Here is a 27731-nt window from a genome sequence, read left to right as displayed (position 1 = left end):
TGTGTACCTCGATGTATTAACCCACTGACAAAAAAACACATTATACAAACCCTCCATTGAACTCAATCCTCTCCACATGTATAGTTTTTGTCGAGCCATCGTGGATGACGGCTAATGGGTTGTTCTCTATTATCTCATCCAGTGTCGTTGTCACTTTCCTTTCAATCATGCAGGTGCAATTTCCAGTCATTCCTGTGCTATTCTCAGGCATGTTACCTGCGGCAGCTCAATGTTTGACAGTCGTTCTACAGGTAGTCTCCCCTGAAGGACAAACAATAGTCACACGGGTATACACCATGGTAATATATAGGCCCAGCAGCCCAAAGGACATTGTGTCCCTTGTGGAAAATGCATGTGCTGAGACCTTTCTTTTCTCGAACATATTTCTCAAACCTTTAACCTGAAGGGGTGACTTTAAAGACACCTTACCTACAAAAACAAATGATTTTTAAAGTTTTTGTTCTAGTAGGACAACACACAGACAGTTCCGAAAAGCCTGCAAGCTCCTCTTCCACACAAAGCTCATTTACTTCAGATCAGCTGATGTACTTCGGGGCTCTTTGTCTGAAATCAACTTTTATCACAGGAAACTATAAAACAGAAAGACAGGATTCAGCCTCGAGATAAAATACTGTCAGACTGTTTTGCGGTGGACCAATTATATTTGATTGATTCTGGTTGTTACCCATGACCACGCAATGGATTTCATCAGGATGTTAAGCATGTCATGCCTATCATTTCTTATATGAGAACTTTTTATTTAAATGCTTGTTAACAATTACATGAAAAATACTGCAAATATTTGTAGATGCAAAGGATGAACTATATGAACCATTCATGCCTTGACTGGTAGTAAGAGACCGGGATGCTCGTGAGCGCTGTCCATGGTGCTTAGCGAGTCAAGTTATGATTAAACTGATGCTGCCTACTCCGTAAATGCAGTACTTTAAGGTAATGATTTAAATCATTTCTAAGAAATAACATTATGGGTCACATTTCATTTATTTGATGAAATAATTTTTTCCACCTCAAGTTGTTTCGACTGTAAACTTAAATCACTTAAAAAATGTACACTCCGTGCTGCTTAGAGAAACTTCTTTATTAAAAGTTTTTTTCCACACACAGAAACAATGTAACCACGATAAGTTACTCACGTGTGCCGTCAAAACGCGTCGCTATAGTATCCAAAAATGTGTTTTGTGGCGCGAGCAATCCCTTCATAACAGGCATCTTCCCGCCCTGATATCGAATTCCCCATCAAAGTGACGCGGCGTAATCGGAGACAATGGTAGAGACAGTTTTAAGCACTCCGGTGAAACTGAGCTTTACAGACACGGAGGATCCTGTTCCCTCTCAAGCGCGAGCAAGCTGGATGGGATGCGCGTGCCCGTGTTATTGGGAGGGACGCCTGCAGGTGCGTGTCAGGTAAATAGCGCGCAGCCTACTGTACAGGTTGAATCAGCTGTAGCGTGCCACATCGTTCAGTAGATAAGATCAGGTGTGCTGTTAAGATAATGCACTTTAAGAGCAAGCCACAATTAAAGTCTATACGACAAAAACTCTGCCTCAAAGCCGGGTATATAATTAGGCTGCTCAATATCATTAAAGAGTGCATCTACCCTAGCCACCTTCGTTATGCATTGTTAAAATAAAGGTAATTAATCATTTTCAGAGTATGGCCCAGTTCAGTCAGGTTTTAGCACCGTGTATGCCTGTGTGAGTGTGTGTGAGAGAGAGAGAGAGAGAGAGAGAGAGAGAGAGAGAGAGAGAGACATGTAGTGGGCATAACAGACGAAACTTGAAGTTTTAAGATTAGGAATCGGTATCTCTAGAAAGGTATATTGAAACAGTCAGGACGACTAATTAAGAATCCAAGAAATAAACGTTATGCACAAAATTAATAAAAATCTCATTCATTTGTCACCCATTTGAATTAAAAAGATGATACCATAGTTCCCATTTTGATACTCTTGTTACAATGTAACAGTTCAGCGATAAATAAAAGACAGTTAATAACACAGAAAATATAAATCTCAAACATTAAATCTCCATTGTTGTACCGTGGCGGCACATGTGCAATATTATCAATCGAGTAGGCTATGCCGCCCTCTAGTGTTCATCTTATTACATGATCTTATCTTTTACTGCTAATTCAGCGGTTGGTTAATTCTCTGGTTGCAGTTAGAGAGTGCGTTTGAGAGTGTGTTTTAAATGAAAAGCTCGTTTGTGCCAAGGAAAATCACCTTTAGAACATTAAACATAATAAAATATTCATTAATATTCAAATTTAATCTAGGCAAAACACTGAAGAATAGTGTCACTCATAAAGCAAACTAAAATTAAACAAATATTATGTTGTAAGTTTCTATTTCATCCCAGAAAAGAGTAAACTGCCATTTTGTGAGAACACAGTCATAACTGAAATAATTCTGTTGCCATGATACATATTTGACAATTTAGCATATTTATATCGGATCACAGTTATGTGACAGGGAATGTGTTTTTGCATGTGGGTTAGTTAAAACGCAATGTAATGAGACACAAATTAAGCTCATTATGATGGAACCACCTGTGGTGACTGTCATGTGCTCAGGTGCAAACAAACATTAATCACTGAGAAAACCTAAAATGAGGCCGACTAACATTTTTCAAAACACACAATCTGTAAATGAGTCCATGAATGTATCTGTCATTTAAATGCCCCCCACTCATAACTCATTGGGTAACTAGGACAAGATCAAGAAGCAAGAACAAACATAAAACAGCAAGGTATATGTTGAGAACAAGAGTGTTTAAGTGAACTGTTGAATAATGATTATTAAAACACTAGGCATGAATCATCACTAATGTCAAGCTACATAACCTTTTAATGTTTTAATGACATATATGACTACCATGAGGTTACTCTCGGATAGTGAATTTACACTTAAATTAAACATTTAATTTTACATTTTAAAATACAGAACGTATTCGTTAAAACAGGACAATGGAAGCGCATCAAGAAGTGCTTACTAACATACTGTAACTGCACTTACAGGCAATCATTAGAGCATTTTAATTTAATTTTAGAAGACGTGCGGTATTAGTAGCCCTGCTGAATACGAATTATGCAGCTGTAATTACAGATCCGCTCTGACAGGAGGCATTTCCGCTTACAGCTGATTGGTTCACATTACCATGACGTCACTTGAATGGGGCCGCCCAAAGGTTTAATTACGCGTCTGTGTTCGCTGCGAGCAGCTTTTCTGTCGGTTATCCTTTTTTCATGACTTTCTTGATTTTTCCGATGGCAAGGGAGCTTTCTGAACATTTATGTACGAAATAAAACCGTTTTTGCTTCCGGAGAGTCGCGTTCATTGCGGAGCGAGCGTTTGCGAGCGATCCCGGGACGCGCGCTCGATCTACTGGCATGTTCGGGAGCGCGTCTGGAGGAATAAACCCAACGGCACCGCAGTGAGTGATTGATTGTGATCGTTCTGTGGCGATTAAAGAAAGGCGAGATTATTTAGACGATGGCAGGAATAAAGGACAGATTAGGCACCTGTAGCAGTGCTTTATAAACAGAAACTGATCAATAAACATAGCTTTAACCCATGACTGCTGTTTATACGTTTGGGGTCCGAGAGGATGTAAGATATTTTTGTATTTCTGGCAAACGAGACTGTTAAGTCATTTTACTTCTCTATAACAAAAACATAATGTTTAAAATATATAGAAATGAAAAAAATAATAATAAAAACAATTGGCTTATGTACTTCGAACATATGATATGTGCATACTCAAATCCTTTTAGCATGTGCAAATTCATTGCATTTATGCATGAATTATGTATATCCTGGGTTTTCTGAGTCTCTAAAATATATAGCATCCTTCATATAGGAGAGCTGTAGCAAGCTGAAATTTTCCATATTAAAAAACCCTGCAGCATCTTTTTTATAGTGATGCTTCGCTTTGCAAGCATACTTATTATTCTGCTATTATTCTGGCTGTTTATATTGTTTAGCTGGTGAACTGCTTTTAAACTAGGAGACCTCAACCTTTTTGACTCCAAGGCCCCCCACTGTATTCAACAATGTTCAAAGGCCCCCCACAAAAACCAAACATTTCTACCCATTAAAATATTTCAGAGCTTGACATTAACTGGAAAAGAGCTTATTCAATTAAATGTACAAATAATAAGAAAGATATTTTTTTTCTTAAATGCAATGCTCTTCATTTTAAATTATTTGTCATCCTGAGGTTCACATGGAGGTCAGCTAGGGTCCCCTTATGAGGCACGGTCCCCCTGTGGAGAAGCACAAACTATAACCTTTGTACAAAAGAGCTGGACCTATTGAACCTTGACTAAAGAGAAGCAAAAGCTTTTTTTAATGTAAATGCATTTAACGTTATACTAATCTTGCTTCTCTCTCTCTTTAATGATCTCTTTTGCTGTAGCTTGTGATAGCTGAACATCAAAATGATGGACCATTTAGCAACCACGAGTAAGAACCAAGCACAAGTTCTCTGTGAACCATCCCCTTATCCTCTTTGTAAAGTGGCCCGTATGGAGAATGCTAAAGATTTACCTGTAGCTGGTGTCGCACCTCCGAGCCTGGCCTCCAAACAAACATCACCACACGCCGTCAAACCCAAAGGTATCTACAGGAATACTCACACAAAGACATTTATAGTTCAATACAAACAGACACTCATTCATAATTCCTTTCAAACAGGCAATCTGCTACCTGTGTTCTGTATGGTGGAACATGGTGATGCACCTCCCTCAGAGAGGAAGCGATCAGAGCACACAGAATTTGTTCTGTTGAGGAGAGACCTGCTGTTTAGTCAGATTACAGAAGCCGCATTACAAGAGCTGGGGTACACGCACACTGCAGCTGCGCTGGCTACAGGTACACATGTTCCCGCACACAAACTCAAGGGGTCATCAACATGTGAGTGTTGGACAAATATTGACTTACTGCTAATAAAAATCTTTTTTGATAATATAAAGCAATTTGGGTGTTTAGACTGAAAGCAATTAAATAGACATGTAATTAACATTTACAAACAAATATATACTGTAGGCCTATGTTGATGTCCCTTTAAACATATCTAAACTTAAATTGAATATGCATTATAAGCATGTCATATTTATACATGTCTGCATTAGGCCAGATTCAAGTTGGTCATTGGAACCCTGTTCCCCTGTCCACTGTGACAGACACCTTAGACGCAACAGTAGGAGACATGCTTGAAGACCTTTACCACGTTATCACCTTAAGAATAAAGCTCAACAGGTACAACATGCATGTACACACATCTATTTGAAGTTGAACATTCAACTTTCAAGCTGTTCTTTCATAATGCATTCTCAATTTCAAAAACAATGAGCTCATGGCATGAGACAATGACAAACAGCGATCAAATGTCTATCTAGCGTGTTTACACAAGAATCAAGTCCGTGTGAACAGCCACTTACGTGATTTATCAGAATGATTAACTAATCTCTGTGATATTTAAAATTGCTTAATTTTTCCTGATTTAGGATTAACAATTATTTTTACTAATGATTTTAGCATTAATAATAATTGTACAATTATTAAAGTCATTATAGCTATCCAAGCCTTGCGCAAACATACTTGAAATAGCATGTTGTGAAATAATAATCATTTTGGATTACTGTCCCGCACAGTGAAATTTACTTGAAGTCATTTATTAATGATTGTGGTAAACTGTGTTTCTAGCTGACTCAGTCTCTCTTTCTCTCAGCGTTTCTAAATTAGAGGACTTGCCGGCTGAGCAGTGGACTCATTCTACTGTCAGAAATGCCCTCAAGGAGCTACTGAAAGAGATGAATCAGAGCTCATTGGCCAAAGAGTGTCCATTATCACAGGTACACAAAACACACTTTCAAACGCACTCTCTAACTGCAAAGTATATTCACAATACACCATTCATTTAATCTGAAAACAATCCCAATTGTTCTGATCCAAAAGCTTTTGCAATAACAAGGATCTCACTTAAAGGGATACTTCACCCAAAAAAGAAAATTCTGTCATCATTTACTCACCTTCAAGTTGTTCCAAATGTGAATACATTTCTTTGTTCTGATGAACACAGAGAAATATATTGGAAAAATGCTTAAAACCAAAAAGATCTCAACACCCATTGATTAACATAGTAAGAAAAAGCGCTGTGATCATTTAAGCGGTCTCCAGTAAAGAATATACTCTATCATAAAGATTCACCCCTAGATTTAAGAACAAGCTATTAAATCAGTCTAGCAAGGACATATTAAAAATATTAAACACATCCTTACATGCTGGTTTTGCCTCTGTTGCATGAATCTTATCTTTTCTTTAATGTGTATTTAAAGAGCATGATTTCGTCAGTGGTAAATGGCACTTACTATGCCAGCATCTCTGCTGCGAGATGTCAGGAGTTCGGCCAGTGGTACAAACACTACAAGAGGACCAAATCTATGATGGGTGAGTAACAATACACTGCTTTGTAATTAGTTCACCAAAAAATAATAAAGTATCACTATATAGAGTATATAATATTGACCTAGCTTTTCAAGCCTGTTTTGGTTTAAAAGGATTTAAACTCAATATATTTAGGCCTGGTTTCCCAGACAAGGCTAAGCCTTAGTTAAATTAGGATAAATTGCATTTATTAAAATGCATTAAAAAAAACATTACTTGTGTGTATCTTGAGACAAAACAATGGCAATGACATATTTTAAGATATGTCAGGCCAATTTATCTTCTGTAAAGACAACTCAAGCTTTAATTTTAGTCTGGGACTAGTCTTAAACCTGTGAAAATCTGTGTAACCGGGCAATAACATGAGATTGGCTGTAAACTAACTAGTTTGATCATATCAACACTGTGACCGAACTACTTAAATACAAACCTCAATTGTTTATTTTCTCTCAGGTGATATGGATAAGCGTTGCAACCAACACTCATCCTGTAGCAACCCTACTGACTACCAGCAACCAATGGAAAGTAGTGGGGCGGAGCCACGTGGGTTTGTACAGATGCAAGCTGGAATGCCTGGTTTAGTGATGGCTCAGCTCCTCTCACAGCAGCACGCCATGTCTCAACTGCTTGCACATGCTCACACGCACCCACACGGGGCTCAACCCGCACCACTAAGGACTCCACCCAAATGCAATGTGTCTCCATCCACAGTAACTCAATGTCCCTCTCCTGTCACTGATGTGACACCCGAAATCTACCACTGGGTGCGCGAGGAGCTTAAGAGGGCAGGTGTTTCTCAAGCAGTGTTTGCACGTGTGGCCATTAATAGGACTCAGGTAGTTTAGTTTTGTGCAACAGAATGGCATTGAGAATGTTCCAGCTTTACAATTACGTAACATGTATTTGTCTGTGTCAGGGCTTACTTTCAGAGATTTTGCGCAAAGAAGAGGACCCACGGTGTGCATCTCAGTCTCTTTTGGTGAACCTCAGGGCCATGCAAGGCTTCCTGCAGCTGCCGCAGAGCCAGAGAGACTCCATCTATTTGGAAGAAAGAGAACGTAACATCAACAGTAGCTACAGCACCACTTCCCCTCTGCCTATCCAGGTTCACTCTCATTCTAATTCAAAAGCCATTTTTTTAAGTTCCAATGTGTCAATTTCATGGAGGATCTATTGACAGAAATACAATGTAATATACATAACTAGGAGTACAGAAGTGTATAAAGAACTTATCGCGTTATGTTTTTATTACCTTAGAATGAGCTATTTCAATCTACATATACCCCGGATCCGTTTGCAAGGAATTCGCCATTAAGTTTCTACAGTAGCCCTAAACGTACAGACTGTCATTATTTTATCTCTTTCGGTAAAGAAGCTAAAACTTGACAACATCTTATACCGTAGTGCTTCGAAAGGGAGGTGGAGTGAACCGGGGGTTGCAATTCTGCCCCACCACCAGATGCCGCTAAATTTCATACACTGGACCTTTAATGCGTGCATACTATTTTTATTTATGTAATAATAAGAAATCTGTCTTCCTACAGGCTAAACTTTCACCTGTCGCCAAGGAGATTGTAGTCAAGGTGGAATGTGATGATTTTGGGATACACTCCGGGATCTATGACGAAATACAGCAAGAAATGAGACGAGCCAAAGTGTCACAGGCTTTGTTCGCTAAAGTCTCCGCAGCCAAAAGCCAGGTGCGTGTGTGTTAATGGACATTAAACTACTAATCTAAACGAAACTGACGATGGAAGATGGAGTAAATATCTTTGCATGTCTGTTAGGGCTGGCTGTGTGAGCTGCTACGATGGAAAGAGGAGCCATCCCAGCAGAACCGTACACTGTGGGAAAATCTTACTTTGATACGTCAGTTCCTAAATCTCCGCCAATCAGAACGAGATGCTATCTACGACCAAGAGAGCAATACCGGGCAGACACTCTTTCCAGAAAAATACACAAGACCGCTAGCTGAACCATTGCAGGTGAGAGTTTACATGCACATACAAACACATCCTTTCAGTATTGTATCTCTCTAACAAAAAGCTTGAAAAGATGGCAAATAGGAAGGATTATGGTATTTTTTTTGTTTCTGTACACAGCTAAAACATATCAGTATTGTCTGTAAAATGTTTCCCACAATCTGATTATTTTCCCAAGGTGATACCACAGCATATGACACCTCTAAAGCAGCATCAACAACTGCATCAAATTTTATCTCAGCACCACAAATCCTTCGCACAGCACCAACTCACTGGAAGTTACAGCGACACAACTCACATGGGTCCAAGTCTTGGAGGCAGGCCTTTACCACCAGAAGCCCATGCAACCCTGCAAAGCTTCATTCAGGAAGTTGGACTACATCCAGATCAAGAGGCAATTCATACACTATCTGCTCAACTGGGTGTAGCCAAAGAGGCAGTCCTCTGCTTTTTCCATGGTCACATCTGGCCCAGTGAAAAAGACAATGACCAGAGAACAGAAGGAAACGAGAACGATATTAGAGAGGAGGATTACATGGAGGCAGAGGATGATGGAGATTGCAGGGAAACAAAGACAAATAATCAGAGGACAGAGGAGAAAGAGAATACAGAGACGGAAGACATTGGTTTGGTGGAGCAGAACGCATCAACACAAACTCGTTTTACTATTACTATTAAAGAGGAGGGGCTCCCACGTAAGGAGGAAGATGATGAAAGCCCCGCCCACTGCCAGTTTATAAACTCCTAAAACTATACTATGGACACATATGCAGCAGCTGAGCTGGCGTAGTATGACAATGGCATAAATGTATTATTCTGCACAAAAAATATTCTTACACTAACAGACTTTACAATTTGGATGATGGAAAAGCCACGGAAAGCATAAACATGACTGTTCTTCTTTGAAAACATCACCATTTTGGGAATCTGCTATTCTGGAGAGCTATTATTTTAGCTTTGTCTTTCATTTTATGTTTTTTATATGTACAACTGAATCTTGTTAATCTGTTAACAGTAGCATATTCAACTAAGCAGTATTGTCTTTTACAGAAGCTGTTGCCAGTGACAGTGATGTGTTATGTATCTTTAGAAACAAACAGCACATTACTACAATTCTCTCCCTACCGACAGAACATTGATTTACAATAAAGCTGTACTGTCGGTGATATTAAGAGTGATTTTACTCAAAAACCAGAATGAATTCAATCATATGTAAGAATTGAGTTACCAAAGATATTTAATTTATTTCGTGTATGACTGCTGTGACAATAGGGTATTATTAGCATAATCACGTGACAATCCTGTTGCCCAAAGCCACCATTTTACCATCTCAAATTAAGTTACATTCATTAGGTGGTCATTATTGAGATTAACCATCTTAATTGTAAAGAAGAGATTTTTTAGTCCCAATGTAGTTGCTAAGGATATGAATATATAGAATAACGTTAGCTGTTTGTCAATATAATAACCACACTAACGGCTAAAAACCTTTTTAAAAACGTGGACATACGTCATTATCGTGCTTATTATAAAGCCACTGGCAAAATAGTGCCATGGTGTTTGTTTATATTTGTTGTCTGAGCTTAATATATGTTTCCACTAAAATAACCTAAACTAATGTTATCCTTCAGTATAATACTGTCAAGCAATTCAATATTGTCAAACATCACTATTTCGTGGAAATGCCACAGTACATTATTGTATTGAAGAACAAAAATGGTACATCCGTCACTGCTGTATATAAACCATAAAGTAAGTAAGTATAAAACTAATAATTTTTGTGGTTTATCACATTAAAACAGCAACCTCACCACCCGCAGACAAGCTTCAAGCCTATCGCTGGCTTGCCGTTCAGAGTCACGTGTTTGATAAGCTGTTGTGCGGCACTTCCGCCTGACTCGCGCGAGCGTGTTTACATGCAGACTGCAGGGACAGAATGGGCAGACCCGCGTGAAGCTTTGCAGGTAAAATATGTGCCGATATCCCTTTATCCCTAAAACTGCGATTTACGAGCTCGTCAAACCCGAACGCAGAGACGTCAAGTGTGTGAAATGTTGCGCAATGTTATCGGATCGGAAGTGTTGAGCTTGGCTGCCCCGTAAGGCCTTTGCTGTCCATCAATATGGCTTATTGAATACTTTCGGTTACATTTTAGGACACATTTATGTGTAAAGACCACAGCTAGTGTCGGGAACTTGCATTTAAAATCATTTTATTACGTGATTATAAAGTTTACTTTGAAATTCGTCGTAGTTTGAATGCTTCAGTCTTTGTTTGGTAACTTTAATGGCAATTTGATGTACTATTTAATATTTTTTTATTTGTTGGCCCTGTTGTTAGGCGAGGTTGTGTGTTTCGTCTAGTAATAATGAATGGTGTTGATGCCATGTGTCCATAATATTTATGCAAATTTCCAGTCTTCTTTTGGGGAAGTGTCAATACTGTAATAATACCCTACACTCTCACTCTCTGATAAGAGATGTTAATGATTTAAAACAACATTGCTCACTTTAAACAAAACAATAAACCTTAGACATTAAATTTGCAAATGTGGAGTGGTTAGAAGAAGATTGCATTGTTATATGTGGTGTGGGGGGAAACACCTATATCAACACAATCTCTAATCCTTTTAATACTTTTCTTTTAAATTGTTTTATTGTAACATTATTGTCTGCTTGTGGAGAAGAACAGCATGTTTATAGAAATATATGATTTAGCTTTGGACCCGAGGGCACAAAGGCTAAACCGCAGAACAAGACTTGCTCTACCGTCACATGCACCAGCACACATGCATACTCGCACACACAGGCATGGTGACATAATGAATAGCTAATTTACGCCTTAGAGACTATGACCAATTTCTATTTAATGGACTTTAATTTATGCTCAAGAAAATCTGTCTCGTGTCTTAAATCCATGCAGCAGTATTTAATGCATACATAAATGAAGCAACTTTTGTTTTTTTTTAACCGAAAGATGTCATCTGGATTTGATGGACATATTGTTTTAATATTTAAAAGTTTTCTGTTGTGAAAATGGCTAAAGAGGAGGATGTGTGTTTTCGTGTATCTAACAGACATAACCGTAGTGGTTAACTGTAATTTTAGACATGTGTCCAGATGCTTGTTTTATTTGAGTTATACTTTTATATTGTAAAGCAGTTTGCTGCTGTACTGTGCTGTGTTTACATAACGTCAGATAGAATAGAATGGATCTGATATAATTCCAGGGAGTCATGTGATTGGTGCAGGAGTCCTGATTTCCTATTGGCTGATGGAGTGAAGTCATGTGAGTGTGTTTAAACGGGTTTAGGTCAGGTTTGCTTTTGTAAGTCTTTTCCTCAGCTGCACCCACAACCCTTTCACTGTAATGTAGTTTTTGTAGGTTGCGTTCTGCAACTACTCATGTGTCTATTGCAGGGGATTTCCCAGCCCTTATCGTAATTTACAAAAAGGTTTCTTGTTGTAGAACCACGCAAGAATATGTTGTTATTCTAATTATCATTTTTTACTAATTTCACTTATTACTCTTTACTTTACTTATTGCAGTTGTGAGATTTTTTTCAGGAAGCTGTGTCGCTTTGTTTAGCTTTGGTGCAGGTTTCTGTTTCAAAGGTTTTCACAGTTCCACATTTATTACGGAGTTCATCATGTATGTTTTACCCTTTAAAAAAAGATTAAATGTTATTTTAATATCTTAGTATCATGTGAATGCAATTTTATGATCAATGGTAGAATCTTAGCAAAATGTCCACAGTTACACCTTATCAAGAGGGTTGTTATTATAAATGTGTTCTTTAAACATACATGGCAACCCTGCTAAACATCGGCCTTTCTTGACCTTTTAGCTACTTTAGAATATGGGCTGATCAATTATGACAAAAATCATAATCACATTTATTTTGGCCAAATTGAGATCCCTATTATTTAACATGATTACTCATTAACTTTTAAAACAACACAGAAAAATAAAAAAACTTTTCAACTGCAATATGAATGTAAAGAAATAGCATAGCTGAACCACTGTAAAGGAAGGTGCGCTTTGGATTTACACCACAAGTAAAGAGAGTATCCTTGCCAAATGGAATGCGGCGCCATAATCGTACCTGGATTATTCTGTTTTTGTAAATCCAAAATTGACGATTACGGTTAATTTTCGATTAAAGGCACAGCCCTTCTTACTTTTTATAACTTATGAGCAAATCCGTGAAAATGTCAACTTTACCACGAAAACATTCAGCGATTTTTTTCTATGATAACAGCACAGATTTTAACATTTGGTGATTCAAATACCCATGTGAGATCTCTCTTTAAATTTGTAAAGCATTTGTTTTATTTTTAGTGCATGATTTTTCATAGTCAGATAAGTGCCATTTTAAGGATTGTCACACCCTAACGCTACATATTCCTCATAAATGGACACATGAAAATGAATATAAAGTAACTATCTTATGTTCTATAAAGAGGCATCCCTTTGGGTATTACTGCTTCAGGATTGTGCATTATATGTTACAGAAATCCTACAAAGTTTATCGTCTCCCAAAAACCGTATACTTTTTTGTCACATCCATAACACATGTTTATTTCCCTTTTTTTGAATATATTTTTTTTCATAGACTGACATTTTTTGATGTTTAGACCCTAACAACAAGGATTCAGTAAAATATAAACAGATGGTTCAATATAATCGTAACAAATTAATTCTCTGAGCATTTTTAAGTCACGTCCATAACGCTGGAATTGCCCTTATGATATTATAAAATCATACTTGTATATTGGTTTGTCCTGCATATGCACTATTGCAATTTTGATGCAGTTAAATATTTAATGCTTACTGTGTCTGTATATTGAAAATCAAATATGCATGTTTCATTTTAGGAGTGATCGAATCGGTGTTACTTTTAGCCTAAAATTGTGACAACAGATGCAGACAATTCAGTAGTGAAAACATATGAACCAATACTTCAAGTAGTTCATGTATACTACAGATTTTTATTCAGTACATACATTAGTCTCACTTTTACTTCTTTGCTAGCAAATTCTAGAGAGACATTAATGTTTGTATTTAATTGTTTTGCTTAATTGCAATTTATGCAAATAGCTTTGGACTTAATTCCTTTGTTTCTCTGAAAGGGACAATGCAGTTCAAGCATATTCAAATTGTTATTTTAAGCATATTTAATTATTATTCATATTTCCGACTTAATTATTCATAGCTGTCCCTGAAGAATTATAGTCATTTCTGTCATTGTACTTTACTGTAAATGATCCAGGGAATCCCTGTTGTACAAAAGCTAACGGACAAATTTAATTGGCTGGCAACCCTCCAAGCACATAAAAGAGGCGTGCGTGGTAATAAAACACATTTAACATTTCATTCCGTTCCATTTTACATTTCCAGACACTTCAGTGATTGGACTGGTTCCAACTTTTAAGTTTGTTTGCTTCTTTGTTGTGCCACCACACCCCAGGGGGCAATCTCCAGGCATTATTTCTCAACAAAACTGCTAATAAACCACCGTCATATAAAATGCATGAGCCTCATGTGCTGTGTGTTGGCGTGCTAAGATATTAGATCAGTGTTTATTAGTGTATCTGCATAATTGATAAAGGGGGTTTGCTGGAGGTTATGAACGTCCAGAACCAAATGCAGCCTAATGGTTTAGGTTCGAAAATATAACTTGAATGTAGACCAGCCAGTTAAGCTAGAAGCCAGTACTGTTACAAGAATTAGTTTGTACTTTTAGTGGGACAGGCAGGGTAACAGTTGGGGTATTTTGGGATTGAATGGCTCAGAATCACCTCCAAACCGAGCTTGGCACTGCCAGTGTGAATACTCACAAGCTGTCAGTTCTGTGGAACAAGGGTCCCTTATATCAAACAGCTCAATGAGAACGCATTGTTTGAGTTAGGACTGTATATTTAAAGTCTGCATTTTATTCATTTACATACAAAATGTACATAAACATGTACTCTAAAATGTAAAATTGTTAATGGTTTGGAAATATAATGGTTAATTTTTTGGGGTAAAAATATTGAGATACCATCCTAATAATCTTGAATCCAGTATTGTGCTTCAAGAATAATTACAATTTCCTTAAAATTACATTTCATACAGCGTCTACTGTTGATGTGTGTGAGTGTAAGCAGTCTGCCAAGTTGTAAAGCCGTAAGTGAACGTATATCAAATACATTGGCATGGGAAAGGAGTCGACTCAGATTTGACGTATTTTTGTATGCAAAACAAGGGAGCAAGTTTGCATTTTAGGACTTCCGGTTCCATCACTTGAATGGGTTTGTTGTAAATCTCCGGAAATAAGGTATTTGGTAAACAAAACATGATGACATAAAACACACCAATTACAACCCGCTTGTGATTCTTCAAAGCCTTATTGTGTCTTAAAAATGGCAGTTGCTAACAAGTTGCAAAAATTGACTTACTTTGGCGGGGATGTTAGACATCATCGTGCATATAGAGCTCACAAATAATGCAACATGGGCACAAATCTGTTAAAACGTAGATGCGGATTCGTTCATCCATTACCAGGGAACACATTTTTAATAAAGTTTGAAAGAGTTGTCTGATGGTTGATGGTGGTGACGTTGATATCGAGCCACCTTAAGTGTAGTCTGTTTATAGCATCGTGTTAGCTTTTTACTTATGTTAATTATATTTCGGGCTTCAAAGGTAACAAATGTGTTAAAAGAAGTAACATAATAATTACTGCCTATTATAAGAAAATAATAAGTGTTTTAACACCATGTATGTACATAAACTTGTTGTTGGAGACTCCATAAACCAAAGTAGGACCTTAAAAATCACAAATGACTTTTATAATTATTTTAGCTCAAACAGAGTAGAAGATGGAGTTGCACCTGCAAGGTCATGGGTACAATCCTAAGAACGGCATGGACTGATAAAATGTATTCTTTGAATGCAATAAAGGTCGATTTGGATGAAAGCATCTGCCAAATTCATAAAAATATAATGCCGAGGTAATGGTCCATAAGGCCCCCTGCTGAGCTGATGGTGAATTCATTTCATAGCACCAGCCACCCACATGCTTTAATTAAATCTAAAGAGTTGTGTTGCTGGCACGCTTCATTAAATTTAATGTTTCTTTTGTGAAACTAGAAACAATCTCCTCACTGAGCTCTTGCCTCATATATTGACCCAATTTTGCTCCTGAATTAGTAACTAAACTTCGATGCTTTTGTAAACCGATGTTAACTAAAGTCATACAGTGTAATGTTTAATCCAGACAAATGGAAAACATTCAGAACAGTGTCTTAACCAGATGCGAGGTGACGAAAGGGCAGGTGATAAGCTCTGTTCCGTACGAGCTGAGTTTCTATCCTAACCAACCGTGACGAGTGCTGCTGCACAAACCTTGTCATGTCGCACCTGTTTGGGGCTAAACGTGCTTTCCCTAGAAAAAATAAAGAACAGAGAGAATTGAATTCTAGAAAGAACTGTTAATGAATCACCGTTTTCTAAAAGAGATTTTTTTTAAATGTACAGTTCACCCAAAATGAAAATTCTGTCTTCATTTACTCACCCTCTCAAGTTTTTCCAAATCTGTATACATTTCTTTGTTTGGTTGAACACAGAGAAAGATATTTGGAAGAATGCTTGTAACCAAAGAGTTGTTGGCCACCATTGACTACAATAGAAGTATCTTTGCTGAAAAATAACAGATGACAAACGCTTGACTTTCTAAGCTGTTCCTATGGCTGCTTTCTTTTATGTTTACTTTCTAAAAATGGAGAGAAATATGTTGTTTGCAAGTTATCAATTTATGATTCCTTTTCATTTACATTAAGTCATTTAACAGACCCTTTTATCCAAAGCGACTTACAGAGAGTTCAGGGAGCAATACAGGGATATGTCATACAGACATGTAATTTATCTCCTAATTCATTAGATGGTAGAATAACCTTAATTTTTACAAATTTCATGTATCTTTGCGTTTTCTCAGTCTTTCATATTGGGGGACTTCCTGAGGTTTGTTTCTGTACTAGATTGGAATTGCCATAATACATGCTGATATACAATACAAGACAAAACCGGAATCTCTTAATTATTTCAGCGAAAGTGAAATAGTTGTTTGTAAAGGGTTTGTGTAATTATATTTTGTTGTTTTCTGATGTTTGTCGTCAGATTAATAGCTAGTGGACTGTGATCTCCAGGCCTATGAGGAGAATCAGCCGTTTCTAACAGTGAGTATCAATGTACTGTTGTTTACCTCCAAAACCAAAAAAAGATGTCATCTTCTCTTTCCCATGTTTAACGAAGTATACATGTGTGTTGAATACCTCGTGTATGTACTTCCTTCTCCTTTCTCAGGACATGCAGCACCCAAATTTCGAAACGCAACATCCGCTGCAGTCGGACGAGCAGGAGACGGGTTACGACCCTCTACAGAACTATAACAAGAACATAGATCGTAAGACACACAGTATATTTCCATTTAAAATACTTGTGATAGGACATTATCCCACATTTCACTTTTTTATAGTAGTCTAAATCTTAATTATCATTATTTTTATTGATTTTATCCTTCTGTAAAGTGCCCCTGATTAACAATATCAAAAGCAATTTTCTCAATATTTAGATTTTTTTGCACTCTCAGATTCCTGAGATTTAATCGGTTGAACCTCAGCCAGATATTGTCCTATTCTAACAACTCATACATAAATAGAAACCTTATTTATTCAGCTTATGTAGAAATCCCAATTTCGAAAAATTGACCCACAAGACTGGTTTAGTTGACCAGGGTCACATGTAGGTTATTTATAGTCAATCTTTCAGTAGCTTAGTTGTGTATAGAATTTTTATAGTATTTTACTTAAATGTTGAATGTCTGTACTATGTAGCACCGCGGTCCAGTGAGGCATGACATTTCTTTTCACTGTATGTCCTCACATGTAGCGGAATGACAATAAAACTCAACTTAAACTTGATGATGACTTTCTTCCTGTAATTTCAGAAGAGTCGCAGGACAGTGCTGCTGAATCTACGTTTCAGTCATACAGGTAACACGATTGATGAATCTTTCCCGCGTGTTTCATTTCATACGTTTTTTTTAACCTGTTGTTTGTCTCCTTTTTTACAGTAAGGAGTGGGATGACTTGTTTCAGAATAGTAACTATCTTGCGAGGATCCGACAAGCAGGTATTAATGGACGGTTACGGAGCAGCCGGTTTCGCAGCGTGTGCTGGAAGGTAATGGATTCCTGTCACAAACTCACTCCATTGGTTGAGCCAGTAGTTCAGTTAGACCACCCAAACAAAAAGTAATGTTAAACATGTCACAGTGTTTGCATTTTAGTAAGTAAACCTATGAATAGCTAACTTTGTCTCTACAAATTAAACCAGGTAGGACATTTTTAAACACCAAGGAATGTATACACCCTTTTAAGAATATACTGTATACAGAATGTAGGTTATAAGGTTTGGTTATGTTGATTTCAGCTTTATCTGGATGTACTACCAGAAGATAAGAATCAATGGATCAGGCGAACCAAGGAGCTCAGAGCACAATATGAGAAGATCAAGGAGACGGTATGTGTGTACATGTGTGTGTCCATTGTTCGGTGTGTATTTGGTGGGGTTTGAGACTCAGTCGTGACTGTTTGTCTACAGCACATTACAAACCCCCGTAAAGCTGCTGGACAACAGGACCTGGTGGTGAACAACCCACTGTCACAGGATGAGGGGGTGAGAGAACATCCAATAACAATCCAGTTTACACATGTTGGAACAATTTGGATGGTTAAACCACTCTGTGTTGTTTTATGTTTCTTTCTCTCAGAGTTTATGGAATAAGTTCTTTCAGGATAAGGAGCTCAGAGGGATGATCAAACAGGATGTGTTACGAACGTAAGAGTGAGCCCAACACACACATACAATTTGGACAGCACCTGCTCATACTTTTATGTTACTCTTACTCTTAAATGAAGGAAAGACTAAATACATTTTATTGGGAGAGTCTGTGAGTTCTGATTATGGCACGTCTGACTTCAAAGCTCAGACCAACTGTCAAGAATCTTGGCTTGACTTTTGATAAAAGTCTGAAATTTGATAAACAAATTGACAGCGTATTTTTTTTTCAGTTTTTCGTCTTTTGGCCAAGATCAAACCATGCTTGAATCCCTCTGACCTTGAGAAAGCTATTCATGCTTTTATTAGCTCAAGCATAGATTATTGTAAATTTTGCATTGTATGTTGGTGTCTCACAGTCATCCCGTCCCTTAGTCGTCTCCAGTGGGTGTAGCCCGCCGGTGCCCTTTTGACCAATGCACGCAGACGGGAGCACATTCCCTCTAATTCTCTATTCCCTCCGTTGACTTCCAATTTCCTTCAGAGTTTATTTTAAAATTGGATTATTCTTATTTAAAGTTTTAATGGCCTCAGACGATTCTTCATCAGCCAAATATTTCCTTGAGATCAACAAACCAACTATTACTTGAAGTTCTTTGGACAAGGTATAAACAATGGGGAGATCGTGCCTTTCCGTAGCTGGCCCCAGACTCCGGAACAGGCTTCCCCCCAATATGCGCACCATTACTGATCTGGGACTGGCTTTTAATACCTAGCGATGTTGTGATATTTCTGTGTCTATTTTATTGTTTTCTAGTCTATTTAATTTGTTGTATTTTTTTTTGTCTTTATTGTTTTGTTTTGCTCTTATTGGAAAGGTCTTTGGTCACCTTGAGTGGTGTAAAGGGCTTTATAAATAAATGTTGATTGATTGTTGATGCTTTAATGTTCTGCACTTACGAAAATAATAGTATAATATGAAATAATATATAGAAAATATATATGTTATTATAGTCAGACATCTGTCTCTACAGTATGTTTCTTTTTGACTGTATGCAGGTTTCCAGAGATGCTGTACTTTCAGGAAGAGGATGTTAGGACGAAGTTGACTGATATTCTTTTCTGCTATGCACGAGAGAATGAGCAGCTTCTGTATAAACAGGCTTGTACCCATTTACATTTTGTGATGTATCTCACCCAAAAATTTGAATGCTGTCATCATTTACTCACCCTCAAGTTGTTTCAAAGCTGTATTCATGTTTTTGTTCTGTTGAACACAAAAGAAGTTCATTTAAAGAATTTGGGAAACAACACAGTTCTGTGGCAGTTCTGTTTGATTAAAAACAGTCTTCCAAATATTTATTTTTTGTGTTCAGCAGAACACAGAAATTAATACAGGTTTGAATGATGAGCGAATTTTCATTTTTGGGTGAACATTTTTATTTTATCCTAAGTATACATCTCTCACTAACTCTCTCTCTCTCTCTCTCTCTCTCTCTCTCTCTCTGCAGGGCATGCATGAGTTACTGGCTCCTATAGTGTTTGTTCTTCACTGTGATCAGCAGGCGTTTCAGCATGCCAATGAGACGGCCAATCCTAGGTCTGACCCAACGACCACAAACATGACACATCTCTTTGCTTTCACAGTGCCTTGTGAAGGTGTTTGGGCTCCTTTACTTTAAATTCTTAAAATGGCGGACCTAACAGTTTGACGGCTTGGGCAGGAGATCTGTTAACCCCTCCAGCTGTCAGTCTGAGGCCAACTCCAATTCTGAATGAAAATGCTTTTCTAGATCCTCATTAAATATTATTTTATCTTCTAGAAGTGTTACAATACTGAAGTTGTTTGCAAGTTCTGGTTCACGGTTCACAGAGCCCTGAACTGTGGTTTGCTAGTGTGTTTACATCTTTGTTTCAGTCAACTACAGCCTATGACTTAATTTTGGCTTGTAATATAAACTTTTACAGTGAAGAGATAAGAGTCCTTCTGGATCCTGAATTCCACGAACATGATGCCTAGTGAGTATAAGGCAGATATTGTCACATTTTATCCAAAGTGACTTGCATTGTATTATCCTATACATTTTACATAGGTATTTGCAATCCCCTGGGATCAAACCCACAACCTTGTGTTGTTAACGCAAGGCTCGTACCACTGAGCTACAGGAAACCTTTTTTATGTTCTCCACAGTGCCATGTTTTCTCATCTTATGGAGACAGCGGAGCCTTGGTTTAGTAGTTTTGAGCGGGAGGTCAGAAAGGTAGCAATGCCAAGATTTTTTTGTAATGTTTCATTATTATCGGAAGGCATTGACTTAAAGGGATAGTTCACCCCAAAATGAAAATTCTGTCATCGTTTACTCACCATCTTGTCATTTCAAACCTGTATGACTTTCTTTTCGCCTGCGTAACACCCATTGACTTCTATTGTATGTACACAAAACTAGTGCAAATGAAGGGTGCCGGTTAACAACATTCTTCAAAATATATATTTATTTTCTGCAGAAAATTATTGATTACGAGTGGCAGAATTCTCATTTTGGAGTGACCTATCCCTTTAAAAATATTGCAATATATTAAACATGCATCTTGTTTAAACATTTCAGGGCAAAGAGGAGATGTTAACCAGCATCCCCTTTGCAAGACCACAAGACACTGGCCCATCTGTTGCTATAGTGACCAAAGTCAACCGAATTCAGGACCAGCTTGTAAAGAAACATGACATTGAACTGTACATGCACCTCAACAGATTAGAGATAGCACCCCAGATCTACGGAATGTGAGTGTACTTGTGCACATGTTGTACACAGATGTCTTAAATCATAAAGATAAATTATTTTGTTACAACATTTATAAATTGTCTATTTGTGCGTATGTTTGGGCAGTCGCTGGGTTCGACTGCTGTATGGTCGGGAGTTTTCTCTGCAGGATCTGTTGGTGGTGTGGGATGCTCTTTTTGCAGACAGCATCACATTGGACCTGGTGGATTATGTGTTTGTTGCAATGCTTCTGTACATCAGAGATGCATGTGAGTTTATTCATTTGGTTTATGTCTTAAAAATGACTAAAAGTGTGTTCTCTGGGAATTGAACCCAGGACCTTTCTGTTGCCATCTCAAAACATAAAAATTCTGTCTATTATTTACCCACATGGCGTTCAAAACCTTTATATGATTATGATATTGAGAAATGTTTCAGTGGTTTTGTGTCCATACAATGGGAGTCAATATGGTCCAGTATTTGATTATCCATGTTCTTCAAAATATCTTTTGTGTTCTGTTGGTTTTTGGGGTGAACTATCACTTTAAGCTACCCAGGAAAAATCTGTGATTCGTTCCAAAAACAAACTAATGGAATGTAAAATAATTCTCCGAAGACTCCTGAGGCGTCGATTATAATACGATTAGCACAATTTGGTATGTTCGGCCTAGAATACTGTGGGTGTCACTGTATGCTGGCCTCTTATGACTTTTCTCTGAGTTTATGTAAACCGTAAACACTTATGTGTCCTTTCATATAACATCACAAGCGTGACCAAACAAAATGACATGCAGAGGAGCTAGTTTATGCCAGCTTGCACATGAAGAAGATACAGAGCAAACAGCACAAGTGTGATTTCTTTGTTATTCATGTTATAGTGATCGCTAGTAACTTCCAGACGTGTCTCGGGCTTCTGATGCACTATCCTCCGATTGGAGACATCCACTCGCTGCTGCTGAAAGCACTTTTCCTTCGAGATCCTAAGGTACCGTCACATAACTGCTCTTTTGTATTTCTGTATAGTTCTGCTGAAACTATTATGCTTAAGGAATCTGATGCATTATCTTAGTTTTTAAAACGTTGTGTCATGTGGTTGAACACAAAAGTATTAAATTATACTGGGCTTTCGTAAATAGAGAGTTTACCCAAAAAGTCTTTCATCATTTATGAAGGCAAAGAAATGATGACAGGATTCTTATTTTAAGTTGAACTATCACTTCTAGACAGAATGGTTGACTACTCAGTCAGGGAACCAAAATGTAGTTTAAAAAAAAAATTGCTTGGAAAGGTGCAGATCAAAGAAGACCAGAGCAGACCATTAGTCAGAGCAGAGACCGTCTGTCAAAAAGCGTTTGTGTTAATGCTGTTGAAGTTGACAACTGAGTCAGAGAGTGTTATAGAATGAGACAAGCAAGAAAGAGCGAAATATTACTTCAGTTGATGCAGGCGTTTGAACTTTTCTCAAATCACGATATGTCGGACATAACATCAATGTTTTTAAATATACTTTTACATTCTTATTAATTCAAATTTAATCTCCAAATTAATGTAGAAACAACATTTTTTTTTTAATAATATCATTTTATGAATGAAAGCCAACATTCTGATATTAGTACTACAACCAATGTCTCCATTAAATTGATTATTTTTTCTTTATTTTTAACATTAACTACAGTCGTTCAACATTGAAGTACATTTTATTTGAGAGCTATCATGTCTTACGGGTAGGAAATATACAGAAGTTGAATAAAGTTCTCAAACACTTTACAGTCTTTCATGCTAAATTCTAAATTAAATATAGAATTAAAGATTTAAAAATAAAAAAGCAGTGCAGTGTTGGCATGCTCACCGGGAGACTGCATTTATTTATTTATTTATTAATTAGATATTACTTATTAGAATGATCTTGTTCGTTCTTTAAACACCATGCACTGTGCTGTGTTTTACCTTTTCTGCTTTTCCTGTTTGCTCCTGTAAAGCTGCTTTGGAACAATGCACATTGTGAAAAGCGCTATATAAATAAACTTGAATTGAATTGAATTGAAGAATGCATTGAATTCCTCTTTTCTTTTGTTCTTTGATTAACATTTCACAGCACCAGGTTTAAGAATGCGGCCCCTTTAAGAGCCGATGCTCTAGGCATATCTGAAGCCCTTTCCCAGTTTCACAACTCTTTGCATTGATTTAGGATTTTATTTAACATGTTGAAATCTGTGCTTACGAAAATCCCATACAAAACGGTCTTTCTCGCATAATCTTGTGTGGGGTTTGTTCATTCAAGCACGAAAGAGAACTTAATACTGGTGCTGCTCTGTCTGACAACGATTCACAGAGGATCTATACTGAACTGCGTCTAAACAACTGTTTCAAATCGCGCTTAAATGGTTTAAAGGCCTTTACATTAATAGGAACGTGATGACAAAAGATGAGAACATCATCGGATGCTGCGTTAATTGCTTTAAATATATTTACGTGTTCATCTGAAAAAAAATAATTGCAGAAGTTAAAGCATGAAAGTTTGTTGACAGCACTAACAAAGACCTTACATAAGGAAACTTATGTTTTTTTATTACCTTAAAATGAGCTATTTCTATGTACATACAGGTCCACTTACATGGAATTCACCATGTTGTTTCTACAGTAGCCCTAAACAGACATGCTGCTCTACAGAGTGCGTTTCGTAAATACGTTATCTCCTTCTGCAAAGAAGCGAAAACGTGACGACATCTTAGTCCTGTGTCAGCCACCATAGTGCTTCGAAAGGAGAGGTGAACGCTGGAGTGAATTGTTGGTTGTAGTTCGCAACCTCACAGCTAGATGTGGCTAAATTTCATACACTGGACCTTTAAGAGTTAGTCCTGAAGGTCAATGTATTATTGTATGGCCGGATATGAGTTCTTTAAACAGTCCAGATAACTGCTTTATGAGCCATTGGCATTGATAACTAATTAAAACTTGAAGTATTGAACAGTATTGGGTTTCAATATGTGCAAGAGCACCTGCCTTTTTTCTTTAATAACTACTTCATCTGAGCAATTCATATCAATGAATATCAGATTATGATAACATGATAATAATATCAAGAATTTTTTTGTAAATTTTTTTTAAAGAAATTTAAAGTTAAGCACTATTTATTTTGCTCTACACAACTCATTTTCTTCAGAGCAAAGGATTATGAAAAAAAGTGCAATCAAATGTTAGCACATAACTGATCCCAAAGCTGCTGTTACGCATCATTTTTGTCTTTTTTCTAACCACAGAATAATCATCGGCCAGTAAACTTTCAGTTCCAACAAAACCTTGACTACTATAAAACAAGAGGGGCTGACCTTGTCAACAAGACTCGGTATGCTTTCCTTATGTGCTCTTTTTTCATATTGTTTCACTTCTTAAAGACCAAATGGTTAAAATTCAACTGCATTATTAGCATTAGGAATGAATCTGTATCTATTTTCTATTTGTCCAGGGCCAACACGAAAGCGGCACCTCTCAACATTAATAAAGTATCCAGTTCTCTTCTCAATTTTGGTCGAAAGCTCATCGCTCCAATTGGAGGTGCCTCTAGTGGTATCTCACCAATCAACAGTGAGGTGGTATCGGCTCTACCCCCTCAAGCTCCGGCACCACGACCATTGATTGAGCCTTCTTCGAGCACCGCTCCCTCCAACACTCAGATGAGATCGCAGCTCATCCCACAAACGCAGCATCAGCACCGACTTCTGAAGTCAGAAAGCATGCCGGTGCAACTTAGTAAAGGTAAATACTTGTATGCAGACACTTTTTCAACCTTGCACGTCAATTGTTAATTTTAAGTCGTACACCTTTGAAGAGGATATTATATAATATGACATACGTTACCATTTCTACATGCATGACAGAAGCTTTTGCAATATTTTGTTGTCTTTCAGATGTAAGTTCTTGTGGAGCCTCTCAGATATCTCTCCCGGCCCAGATTCACTCGGATACACCAGGTAACTGCTGCCATGACAACAACATCAGTACTGGATTGTGCATATGAATGGTGACGCTTGAGTGATGTCCACTGTGAATCTGGTTCTTTTGTGCTACCTGGGGGCAGATTTTTTAACATCTATTGAATAAACTATTTCCAGTCTTTAAATGACAAGTTCTCATCTTTTTTTATCACAGACACTAACTTTTTTATGTATACCAATAGGACACACCTTTAGGACAGTTAGCTCCTCCCCTAGCAGTGAAAGCCTGTCTTGTGGGCGGGACCAGGCAATGTCTTCCCCTCCTCTTCCTGTGTCGAGAGAGGGACGAGACTCTAGCACCTCATCCCCACCCTCTTCCGCAACGAAGAAAGACTCTTTCTTTAATATAAGTCGCTCACGGTCCCACAGTAAAACCATTAACAAGAAAGACACGGTAGGCGACATTGTTGTTCTGAGACTTCAGTATTTTATCTTCTGTCCCATGATTAGGATCATATTTTAGAGCTCCTGTGTTAGTAGCCACATGAATGTCTTTTTTGTATTTTGGCACAGGAGGAGCTAGAAGCACAAGTGTCGTTTCTACAAGGTCAGATTAATGATCTAGAGGCCATGAGTAAATACTGCGCCAAGATGATGAAGATCCACATCGGTGAGTCACAGAGCCAGTCAGATGTCAAAATCATGGAAGCATCGCTGATAAACACTGAACGGTTATGCTTTGTGATTTATGGACAGGCAAAATTCAAGATGTGATACTGCAGGAACATCTGGAGAAGGAAGATGAAGTTCTGGTGTCACTTGCTGGACTCAAACAGGTATGGGTCTGAATAATTTTACATAGTTTAAAGCGTCACGAAACCTCCCCTTTCAGCTTCATTGTACCTCACTGTCGTTTTTTGAAAAATGCTTTTAAAATGGGCGTGAACGCTGTGAGAAGAAGAGCAGTTAAAAACCTGTGAAGGTTCCGGCATGGGAGACGGGCGCTCCGATCACAAGGCGCTGTCATGAAGCCAAAATTGAAGGTTTAGGTTTCGTGGCGCTTTAACTGTAAATTCAATTTTTAGGCTTCATGTCTCAATCGAGATCTCTGTTTTTGACATCAGATTAAGGACATCCTAAAGGGGTCTCTCAGATTCAACCAAAGCCAGCTGGAGTCAGAGGAAAATGAGGAGATCACTATTGCCGACGATCACTACTGTTCTTCTCAGTTTGGCACACTTATAGACCAGAGTTATCCAGACGGCTTGTCCACAAACACAGATGATTCTACTAGCAGACAACTGAATGCTCCACAGCCGATCCCCCAGCAAGGAGAAACATTAGCGGAGAAAGAGGAGAAGATGATAAAGGCTCCGAGTGTTCCTACGATACCAGAGCTACAGGTAAGAGACAATTATACAAATCATCTGTCATGTGATTTTAAAATATCCTTTTTTTATTTTGGGATAAAATATGTTCTGCACAGGTTCTTGTCTTGACTATAATAATTCAACCTCAAAACACCTTTTTCATTGTCTTAGGCCACTGAGAGGAGAAACTGGGACGATTACATCCTGGTCTCGCAGGATGGAGAGCCAGCCGAGAGTGAGGGGCAAAGCCCGGCCGCCCCAGTACCGCTCTGTAAGCAAGTGCGGGCCCTAAACAAGGCAGATTTTCAAGACCCTCTGATTGGAATCACATCCGGGTCTTCCAGTCCAGATGATGGGAGCACTCACAGCAAAGACTCTGACTTTACTATTGTTAATCCTACTGACCTTTGAACCCTATATCTCTACAAATAACTAAATATGACTTTACTTATCTTCAACACTTAAAACAATTGGGGGGAAGACTCTGCTGGATGTTTGCACATATGGACTCGGGCTGATCGCTTCATGTGCTCCAAACCCTGATACTGAATCCCTACACACCGTCTTGGACCTCTGGCTGTGTATTTATTTTCAAAGTACATCATAAATTAAACCTCTCCGGTCTTTGTGGCGCAGTGCCCCTTATTCTTTAGCCTGTTATTTTTTATCCATGTGGCTATCTAAAGCGATAAACAACCTCAGTTTATTGCGAGTTGCCATTGTGTAGCTTTCCTCGAAATGCCCTACTTGCTGAAAGTTTTGGACTTTACCTTGGTTTTATGTGGTAACCCACATTTTGTTCTTCTAAATCGATATCCTGTGAAAACATTTATTAACAGACACGCTCTGCCTCAGACAAAAGCTATATTCTCCCTCTTATCTCTGTATTTTTCTGACTGTAGCGATATAGACGAGACACTGACAAATGTTTAATCTCACAGGAGAGAGCACCTATATATATCATCAATGTGGACTAAACCTCTCTCTCTCTTCCACATTCACTCACTCATTGATTGATCATGAATCAGTGCCTGAATTTTTTCATGTTTTTTAAGTCTGGATTTTAGTCCATTGTTCACAACATCATTTATGTTTTTCATGCCATTTTTTTAAACCAATTATATGTGTAACTTTTATGTTCCGGTTGGGATCAGTAGTTTTCTTTTTTGTTCCAGTGGTAACTGTGTTGTTTTCCACGTGACACGAGGGATGCTCTTATACCGAAATCGTATTAACTCTGGATGAATAAAAAGCATTACTCCTGCCTAATCCAAAGCTGTTCATGTGTATTAGTCTTTCTATCTTTGTATCTGTTATATACCAAAATTTTATATATATTTACTTATTCTTTTATCTTCACCTTGTTGCTTCTAAACCGCATCCACAACCGTTTATTA

General features: G+C 37.8%; 3 protein-coding genes and 1 long non-coding RNA gene across 5 annotated transcripts in view; 2 read left to right on the top strand and 2 right to left on the bottom strand.

Moving 5' to 3' along the window:
• The window catches only part of kcnh8 (potassium voltage-gated channel, subfamily H (eag-related), member 8), a 29608-nt gene extending 28266 nt beyond the window's left edge, over positions 1-1342 (bottom strand). The window contains exon 1 of the mRNA XM_056742214.1: positions 1155-1342. Within this exon, the coding sequence (XP_056598192.1) occupies positions 1155-1230 (76 nt within the window). The 5' untranslated portion in view covers positions 1231-1342. The remainder of the gene's footprint in view (positions 1-1154) is intronic.
• Positions 1343-3017: 1675 nt separating this feature from the next.
• satb1a (SATB homeobox 1a) lies at positions 3018-9617 on the top strand. The gene is made up of 11 exons (XM_056741059.1): positions 3018-3453; positions 4438-4637; positions 4716-4892; positions 5153-5279; positions 5752-5875; positions 6359-6470; positions 6921-7303; positions 7384-7572; positions 8012-8167; positions 8255-8452; positions 8628-9617. Exons 2-11 carry the CDS (start codon positions 4460-4462, stop codon positions 9195-9197), a joined length of 2214 nt encoding a protein of 737 aa, XP_056597037.1. The 5' UTR covers positions 3018-3453; positions 4438-4459; the 3' UTR covers positions 9198-9617.
• Positions 3487-10400, bottom strand: LOC130415394 (uncharacterized). Of its 2 annotated transcripts, XR_008905918.1 has the most exons (7): positions 10261-10400; positions 7391-7505; positions 6392-6461; positions 6053-6089; positions 4728-4801; positions 4569-4641; positions 3487-4285 (listed from the first exon to the last, which is right to left on the bottom strand). It is a non-coding gene; the product is annotated as an uncharacterized LOC130415394 (long non-coding RNA). The 2 variants fall into 2 exon arrangements; XR_008905917.1 differs by lacking the exons at positions 6053-6089; positions 6392-6461.
• On the top strand, positions 10314-27603 carry tbc1d5 (TBC1 domain family, member 5). Its single transcript, XM_056741058.1, has 23 exons — positions 10314-10413; positions 16610-16668; positions 16796-16895; positions 17439-17484; positions 17565-17673; positions 17923-18012; positions 18094-18168; positions 18263-18330; positions 19330-19432; positions 19782-19870; positions 20239-20289; positions 20462-20531; positions 20877-21049; positions 21156-21298; positions 21908-22014; positions 24290-24375; positions 24496-24785; positions 24938-25000; positions 25207-25418; positions 25538-25634; positions 25721-25800; positions 26089-26367; positions 26506-27603. The coding sequence occupies exons 3-23, from the start codon at positions 16799-16801 to the stop codon at positions 26743-26745; spliced, it is 2568 nt and encodes an 855-aa protein (XP_056597036.1). The 5' UTR covers positions 10314-10413; positions 16610-16668; positions 16796-16798; the 3' UTR covers positions 26746-27603.
• The last annotated feature ends 128 nt before the right edge of the window (positions 27604-27731 follow it).

Source organism: Triplophysa dalaica, chromosome 25 (genome assembly GCF_015846415.1).
Source record: "Triplophysa dalaica isolate WHDGS20190420 chromosome 25, ASM1584641v1, whole genome shotgun sequence".
NCBI lineage: Eukaryota > Metazoa > Chordata > Actinopteri > Cypriniformes > Nemacheilidae > Triplophysa > Triplophysa dalaica.
The sequence above is the reverse complement of the archived record's forward strand: the minus strand, read 5'-3'. Positions and strand labels throughout refer to the sequence as shown.